This window comes from Austrofundulus limnaeus, unplaced genomic scaffold (assembly GCF_001266775.1).
Source record: "Austrofundulus limnaeus strain Quisiro unplaced genomic scaffold, Austrofundulus_limnaeus-1.0 Scaffold321, whole genome shotgun sequence".
In the NCBI taxonomy this organism is placed as follows: Eukaryota; Metazoa; Chordata; class Actinopteri; order Cyprinodontiformes; family Rivulidae; genus Austrofundulus; species Austrofundulus limnaeus.
Window position 1 is genome coordinate 244,256 of NW_013952723.1, and position 9,215 is coordinate 253,470.

The following is a 9,215-nucleotide window of genomic DNA, read 5'->3' on the forward strand; positions in this document are numbered from 1 at the left end:
GTTTTATCACCTCTTAAAGTCACACACAGACACTTTGGAGCTCAGCCGGCTTTTCTCCTGCGCCTAACTCTAGATTCAACATGATAAAGTCTCACATGTCAACATGAAACCTGGTAAAACAAAGACAAAAATCTTTTGTTTGGTGCAGAAAGTTTATTTCGTTTTACTGCAATGACAAACCATGCGGCGAATATTTTAATGTCACAATTATTTTTCTTTTTGTGGAGAGAAAAAGGATTAGAAAAGTGCATAAAGTTTTACAGATCAAATATATTTTGGTAAATAATTTATTTAAAATAATGATAATTTAATCCTGGAATGATATTGCTTTAAAAATAAAAGGAAAAAGACAGGCACTAAGGTGATTATAACAGTAATACAATTTAAAACACTTTATTTTAGCTTCGTGCATCATTAAAAACATGAACTTTAAAAATATATAAAACAAGTTCTCAGTTATTTGAACGCATCAACAACTTGAGTCGCTGCAGATCAAATCGTTTTTAGACCAGCTTTACAAAAACAGACAGAAGAATGAAACTGACACAACCTGTGGATTTATTTCAGCAGCAAATACCCAACCAAGTTTATCTCTGTTACTTGGGGAAACTTGCCATTTGTTGCATAGTTCTTATTTTTATTCATGTATTTTATGTGACTGAAGAAAAACCTTCACAAGTTGCTTCAATATATAAGAGATGTTATTTCAGCTCATTGTACATTACAAGTATGATGTGGTAGAAATAACACCCTCAGTAAACACCACAGAAATTATATTGAAATGTAGGCACGGTCCTTTTTTGTAAAAACACTAAAAAGCTAGAAAGCTGGATTATTCTTATTGTTTCGTTTGATTCAACACATCAGTCCTTGTCGTCACAGTCAGAGCAGAGGATGTCTCTTCCTTTGGTCACAAATCGTTTGTTGGCCAGATTGAGGGAGCATCTCTTGCAGTTGAAGCAGTATTCGTGCCACGAGCCGCCCTCAAAGTTCACAACATTCACACCTTTACCAAAACCTGGAAGAAGAGCAGAGTTAGAGATGAAGCTTTAAAGTCACAGTGATGCTAAAACACTACGCTCATAAAAACACAAGTCATCCTGTCCTGGAAAATATTTCATATTCTTGTAGTTTTGAGTTAAGTGTGGTAAAATCCTATAATTGTTTTCTGTGTCTCACTGTTGTTCATATTTTATGGCAAACAGAGACCTTTGTGTTTTTATATTAGGGTTCAGGTGGCTGCAGTTTACATTTTGACCTCTAGATGTCACTAAAACCAACAAGTTGAAATTTGACCAGGTTCAGTTTTATTTTTATTTTTTCCCCTCTAGCGTTTCACCCACAAAAAATAGTTGCAGAGACTTAGGAGCCCAACCATTGCTTGTTGAAGTGTACTAATATTGCTAAAAAGCCATCCAATGAGCAACCTCATCAACCAGTATTTTATTTATTTATTTATCTTTATCTTTTCATGACTTCTGTTTTTATCTCTTTGATACAGCTGAGGCTGAATATGGTTTTGGATTCTTTTTTTAAAAAGGTATTTTAATTTTGTTAGATTTTCTTAAGACTCCCCACATAATGTTTCATGATGCACTCCAGCTTGAGGCATCACCTCTGTGCAGTAGAACCCCTTATCAGTTGTTTGGATTTGGGTTCAAGTTTACACAGTTTAATATACCGTAGGTTAAAAAAAAGTACTTTATTAGTACATTTATGTTTGTGATGATACTATGCATTTTGTTACATATTCAAATAGTTTGGGGAGGAGCAAATTTCCAGTTTTTATTTTAAGCTAAGTTATTAATCTGTTGCAAGAAGCCTGGCATACAGGAAAATCTGAGGTGGGGATTTTCACATCTAATGGTCCTGGTTCATATACACAGCGCTAACATCCAGGAAAATTAGAGTTTGTAACTTGAAGTAACCTGTGATGGGGTTCTGGCAGCCGCTGCACTTCTTGGCCACAGAGCTCTTGTAACAGTCGACACAGAAGACCTGGTCCTGGTGGTTGGTGAAACTGGTCCCGGCCAGAGGCTTTGAACAGGAGCTGCACACAAAGCAGTGGCTGTGCCACGGCTGCTCCTGGTAGTTCACTCCTCCAGAGGTTATTGGCTTTGGACAGAAACGAGAGCTATTATAAATCCAAACTTAGATTTTGCATTATGGAATAAAATTAGATTCAAAATTAGGTCGAGAAAAAAATGTTATTGTACTTAAAAGTATGCAAAGTGCCTGATCTGGTTCTCTTTTTTAAAACCAAATACCTTTTTGCAGCTGACGCAATGTTTGGCAAATTTTTCATCATAGCACGGGTTACAGTAAACATCATTTCCTTTGGTGAGGAAACTCTGAGAACCGATGGGTCTTTTACAGCCGCTGCAAGTAAAACACTCGTCGTGCCACGAGTTTCCTTTGTACACAACCGTCTCTGTGCCTGCAGGAGACAAGAAATGAATTAGATAGGACTGAAGATTCAGATATAGACAGCCTTCACCACCAGTTTTCAGAATGATTTGATTCAATGCAGTAAAACTGCAGTTTGTGGGGTTAGAACTTCAAAACTGTGATGGGTTTCAGAGTTAAACTTTTTCAAATTATCTCAAATTTGCAGACACTGACTATTGGGCCAAAAGTGTAATGGTACAAAGCTGGGCATTGCGGGTTCTGGTCGTACCCGCTGGAATGGATTTGTAGCAGCCATGGCAGCGCGGAGCATCCTCTCTYGAGCAACACTTCACACACATGATACGGTCATCCTTGGTGTTGAACGGCTCCTTGGCCAGAGGCTTGTAACACTTGGTGCAACGGAAACACTCTTCATGCCAGGAGCGTCCTTTGTGGCTCAGCTCCTGACGGAAGAGAGGAGATCCTTCAGGGGAACGTTGATGGTGAACAGACTGCAGAGGATGCTGCACAAATGAAACTTTTTAACATTAAACTCACCTTGGTCTCCACAGCGATGGGTCGACGGCACTCGGCGCAGGTGTTGGCGCAAAACTTGGTGTGGCAGCGAACGCAGACGGGCTTTCCCTCGCTGCGAACAAACCTCTTCCCTCCCAGATCCTCCCGGCAGTAGAAACACTGAGAGCTGTCTGCCATCGTCACATCAAGGCAGACGCACACCTGCAGAAAGACGACTTCAAATRAGCTTGTTTAAAAATAGGACATTGGCCAAAAATTATCACTCATCATAATTAACCACTCAACTAAATGTCATTTAATGTTATTTTAGAAGGTTGCATTTTCCAACTTTGAAAAGGTTATCCAAAGCCATCACATAGGGGCGCTGTTGACATGTTTTGCAAAAGAAACCGCGTCCCAAATATCAAGATGAAGCCATATTACGCCAAACTTTAATTAAAATGTTCAGAAAACGTCTTGCTTGTATTTTATCGTTATAAATCCACCGACTTGGATTTTCAATAAAGAGTATTTAAAAAGCACTTAAAAACCACCTACGCAGAGAACCAAAATCACCATGTTGAGCACCATAACTCTGATCAGAGTTGTGATTACAGGGTTAAGACTTGAGATTATAAATTATAAACACGTTGTAGTAAAAAAAAATCGCAGCTACAAAAGAAATAAAAAGATGTGGAGGAAGAGATGGTGGCAGCCTGTTCACACAATAATTTCCCACATTTAGGTCACAGTGGCCGGCTCGAMGGAATTCTCCAACATGGCTGCAGGACAGCCGTGTTTGTGTTGACACAGTGAGGGGAACACATGAAGGAATGCCCGGGATGATGAGTGTGGCAAGATCTGGAATGGCCATAGCTCTTTGATCGAGTCTGTACACACACACACCACATCTTACACAAACTACTCCCTTTTAAAACCACAAACTATAGAGTTCTGGATTTGGTCAAAGACAAACCACAAGCTAGCCTCGAGTTGGCAAATGGTTAAACCAAATCTTGAGGGCAAAAATTCCACATTCGTTTTTAGATTGAAGCACCAACCGAGCTGTTGTGATGACGTGAACAGATGAATGCTGTTATATTTCTGAGTGAGGCATCTAATTTGTCAGGTGGTTGATTATCTTAAGCACAACAGAGTCTAGATTTAAACCCTGATAAAAGTTAGGCTTTATAGCATGAAAGAAAATCAAGATACAGCAGTTCTTTTGGCAGGTCATGAAAAGTCAGCATACGTGTGGAAGCAGCTCTTTGTGCAATAGTGTCATTAGCTAAGTTTTCCTGTTGAGTAATCACCCAAGTAATGTTTAAACAGTCACACCAGCGTGTCACACAAAATTACTAATGTGTGTTTTAGATGGTGCAAGGCAAAATTAATGTGGTTGCCAAAGTCCTCAGAGTTCATATGAAGATCATTTTGTTCACACTGCAGACAAACAGCTACACAAGGCTCTTAGACCAGGGGTTCTCAAACCTTTTGGGTCTGGAGACCCCTTACAACAGCGATAAAAATTCCAGGGACCCCCCTCATAAACCCCTTGCTGTTTTAAAAGATAATTTATTGTCAATTCAACTCCTAAATGCCATGGGAATATATATTTTTATTTAGCTTGTTATGTTTGATTTATTAGTTCAATGTTATTCATGCATTTTTTAAATAAAAACCAAATTAACAATTTAGTGACATTTTTTGAGGACCCCCAAGATAACTCTCGCGGACACTGGGACCCCAGTTTGAGAACCTCTGTCTTAGACCATTCAGTTTTACAGTACTTACTATATCCTGTACTGGTATGTGATTATATATGTATTGCCCAAAGCATTTGGTGATCTCACTTGCCTCCATATTGTGTCTTAGATCAGTGGTTCCCAACATTTTTTAAACTTGTGTACCCCCTGAACCATTTTGCCATACCCCTAGTACCCCCTCAGTCAAACGTAATGATGATTCTCCAAAACTATTATGTGCTACAACTGATTATTAAAAGAAAATTTCTATTTAATCCCCTTAACTAGAACATTTAATTCTCAGGCATTTTATTCTTKTAAACTCAAATTAAACAAAGATAAATATGTTGACTTGAAAATGAATAAGTWATTAAATGAATAAAGCAGGTAATGGCAGGTACAGGAAGCAGCAGCGTCCAAAATACATCAGAAACTCTTCCAAATTAGCAAATTCCACAATATTCTGCTTTTTATACAGGATTATATTCTGTTTAGTCAATTCTGCAATTCTGTCTGCATTTTCCACATTGTGAAAATTATAAGGCCCTACATACAGTATCTCAGTCCTATTTTTATACATTTTTTTACAGACTTGGAAAATTTTTYCMMSKWMCCCCYSTAATATACTTACATGCCACTAAGGGTACACGCACCCCTGGTAGGGAATCACTGTCTTAAATTATCAAAAATGACAATATCAATGTATCTTTTCCCATTATGATCTAAAACACACAGGACAACATTGAAACACCCCAACAGTCAGAGAAATGTTTTATTTCTGCATTTAATAGCAGTATTTCAGTCAGGAAGGTGCCAATAGATGGTTCTCACCTGGACTCAGGTATGTGGCCAAGTTTGTAGGTTCTGCTGCTTGAAGAGAGAAATATYTCCTTATGTGGGTTTGCTTTCTTAATAGACAACAGTCTTAAAAACTCAGGCTGACGTCTTTGTCAGCGGACAAATATGTTTCCATTCGGTGATCTAATTCATTACTTATTAGTGGAAAGGAAACAGAAGTGGTTTTATTTGGTTACTGGGTGAGGCTGCACATCAGTCACCACTGAAGACGTCTTTGCTCTCTGGTCATTTTGCAGTTTCCTGCTAAAAAACAAGTTTACCATGGTTTGGTTTAGCCCCCCCTCTCGCCTAAAGCTCCACAGGTGTGTGTGTGATATGCTGTGCAGATAAGGCAATAATAAGGCATGGCTATCAGCATCATGACGGTCTTATCTGATGGGAAGCAAACAATGGTMGATCCACATGTTGGAGCAAAACTAACGAGGTTTATATGAGGACGCTGTCACTGCGCGTTTTCACCTCAAGCTGCACTAAAGATTCTTGGTAAATAAAGGCTMGACTTACATCATTCCCTTTGTTCCAAGCTGCCAAAACACATGATCACCAGGACTACAGGGACGTTAAAAATTACCCAAGAACTGCAGCCTAAAAGGCTCGCATTGTGGGTGTTTGTCCAGACAGGGTGAGCATTAATTCGGTTAAAAACTTTAGTTGTCACTCAGTAAAGCATTATATTTCCTCCTCATTCCTAAATGTCAACAAATTAGCTGAAGATGGGCCTTAATTTAATATGTTTGTGTGAAAGACCGGACTGAAAACATACAATACCTACATTTTGACTAAATCATGTGTTCCATTGTAACAACATTAAAGTTGAGATGTTTCAAATACAACAAGGCTCCAGGTAATTGTAGCTATGAAAGGCAGGCGATAATGTAATTGCTTGTGTGGGCTCGTACAACTGTCTGTTAGCAAAATATTTTATGAAGCAATGGGCAGATTTTAAAGAAACTCAGAAAATAGGAATTGATTGCACAAACGATTAACATTTGATGTCAACCCAAGATGGCTGTTGCAACTGATCAGTCTTATGGCTATGACTCAGTGAAATTTACAAATACTGATCTAAACTTTAGCATGGCAGTAGCTGAGTGTCATCTCCAACACATACTCCGAGAATGAACAGATAAGTTAAACTTTTGTTTAAAGATTTGGCAGGCAAGGTGACGGCTGATGTGTTAGTTCTTGTTAGTTTTAGTGCTTTATGACTTTTATGATCAAAAGCTTATCCTTTTTTGGATTAAGTCCTTAGAGGACAAAGTGTCTGTGTACTTTATGTGAAATCCTGCTTAATCCATCTTCATTAAAACCTTATTCAACCTGGCTTCAACTTTCTACTCTATGAAAGTCAGAGGATTCGGGTCCAGCACACAAAGAGGTGATGTCATGTCATGGGTGAAATTCCTCAGCACGTTTAGAACTCGAAAGACAAAAAAGCACAACAAAACCTCAGGCTGCACAAACATGACAGGACAAACTGGAACAGCAGTGCCTCTGCATGCAAACCACCGTGTTTGTGTGCGTTAAGGTGAGCTTATCGCTGAGGAATGTGGTGGAAAACAGACAGGAAATCTCATCAGAACTGTGAAACTGGCACAATCTAGCTGCACTCCAAGTGGCAAACCGTCGCCGATCGTGTTGGCSTCTACGTGCCGTTAGTGCAGTCTCACGTTACGGGATAAACCCCGTCTGACTTTAAACTGGTATTTGAAGCGAATTGGCTGGGTGGGGAAACCAGTCGAAGATGACTTATCGTCAGGATTTCCTGGCTTTTCAACAGAACACCAGAAGCTTAAAAATGCACATTGATTTTTATCTTTACTTCATGCTGCAGTCTTTATCTGAGCTGTGCTAATCTTTAAAGCTCTCCTCTGCCGCTTCTTTATCTGCATGCATTGCCATCTACTGCTGTACTGCTAAATAAACAAATATTATTGCTTCCTCATTTACATTTTATTTAAAGAAAAGCCATTAGAAGCGGTGTATGTTTCAGTTTGAAAGCAAAATAAGTGTGATAACTTCTGCCAGATTAAACACTGACATAGAAAAAGACTTTTGGTGTATTAAATCAAGAGTTTAAAAGGAGTTTACAACTTTGAAAAAATTGATGACTTCTTGTTGACTTTTACTAATTTTTTGTCTAATGAAATGCTTTGTCATTAAGACTTTTAGAGACGTTTACTGAAGGAATAATCTACTGACCAACAAGTTGGAAGAGTATGTTGCTTATTCAACCTGCCATTTGATAGCCAATTGACATTTGATTTATCTGTCTAAATATCTGGAAAGTCTTTGAGGTTTGCTGACGTTTCTAAACAACCCACCATCACGCTGATGGCGTTCCCGCCACCGATTCCAATCGCACCATCTTAAAAGATAAATACACAAGTGCTGAAAACCAAGCAGCACGTTCAGCTAAACATTTGCGCACCACGGCAGTCCCCACAGCGAATGATTGAATATGTGTTTTCTCTGGCTCTGTTCAGTCACATTCCAATCAGACGAATGAATCTGATTCCAACGGATCAGAGTCGTGTAGAAACACGGCACGTCTAGCTACGACGGGGCTGACGTGATGGCTTTAGCAGCTTTGTTTCGAGGTACACCCTCCTCTGCGTTTATTTCCACGCTCAGYGCCTCAGACCTCTTTCTATTAGGGTTTGGGACATTTTTCAGGGTAAGATCCGGCTCAGAGCTGCATCAGTGCGGTTCTGATAGGAAGCCCTCGTCAAGTTCAGAGCGGACGGTAAAGTTTCAAGTGAAAACATCTCAGGATTGTCTCCTGGGCTCGTTTGGCTCCACAATGTTCCATTGTGCCTCTCATAAAACTCCAACCAACTCCCTGCAAAACTCAGCATTTAATCCTTCTTCCAGATTCTAGCAGTGACATTAAAAAATCCTTAAATGAGTAGTTCTTCAGAGGGGGAAAACATATAGGACCAAGAATTTTCATGTATGGACGAATAATGAAATGAAGTTAAGATATTAACTTAGGTTCTGGAGCAGGACCACGCCTCTCACCTTCAGCTAATCAATCAGCATCTATTTAAACTCGCCTCACCTGATGTTCTGCCCTCAGCTCGCCATCTTAATACCCACCTTTCCCTTTCGCCCCACTTAGGCCCCTTTGCAAGCCCTCATCGCGCCACCTTCCTCACTCCCTTCATACCTTCTTCATCTCCGCATCTCTTTCTTTCACCTCCATCCCTACATCAGACTGCCTCCTAATCTATTCCTTTTCAGGTTCCAGCTGGAGGGTCCAAAGCAGGCTCAGGAAAAAGCTTCCTTCCTGGAGACCTGGAGTCTTTTCCTCAAGCCTCCTTCGATGTACCTCCCCAGATGCCTCATCATTCGTCCCACTACCCTTCGACCCCTTCCTTCGTCCCCACTACCCTTCGACCCCTTCCTTCGTCCCCACTACCCTTCGACCCCTTCCTTCGTCCCCACTACCCTTCGTTCCCACTACCCTTCGACCCCTTCCTTCGTCCCCCACTACCCCTCGACCCCTCCCTTCATCCCCTTCCTTTAATAAAATATTTAATCTCACACCATGGCGTGGTCCTTGCTAGTGAAAGAACAGTTTGGGCCACCAAATATAAAGCTCCAGCTCCAGTACTGGGATGTCCTGAAGCAAGGTAGGAAAATCTTGTCCAAGAGACTTCTTCAGTCTGAGGAGTTAGAGGTAAACTCAGCAACAAGTTAATGATG

General features: G+C 40.1%; 1 protein-coding gene across 1 annotated transcript in view; it reads right to left on the bottom strand.

The window, feature by feature from the left end:
* Window positions 1–133: 133 nt before the first annotated feature.
* The window catches only part of LOC106527383 (four and a half LIM domains protein 1), an 11,694-nt gene continuing 2,612 nt past the window's right edge, over window positions 134–9,215 (bottom strand). The window contains exons 2-6 of the mRNA XM_014022247.1: window positions 2,947–3,126; window positions 2,678–2,852; window positions 2,268–2,437; window positions 1,929–2,115; window positions 134–1,018 (exon numbers count right to left, since the gene is read on the bottom strand). Coding sequence (XP_013877701.1) covers window positions 864–1,018; window positions 1,929–2,115; window positions 2,268–2,437; window positions 2,678–2,852; window positions 2,947–3,102 — 843 coding nt within the window. The 5' untranslated portion in view covers window positions 3,103–3,126 and the 3' untranslated portion in view covers window positions 134–863. The remainder of the gene's footprint in view (window positions 1,019–1,928; window positions 2,116–2,267; window positions 2,438–2,677; window positions 2,853–2,946; window positions 3,127–9,215) is intronic.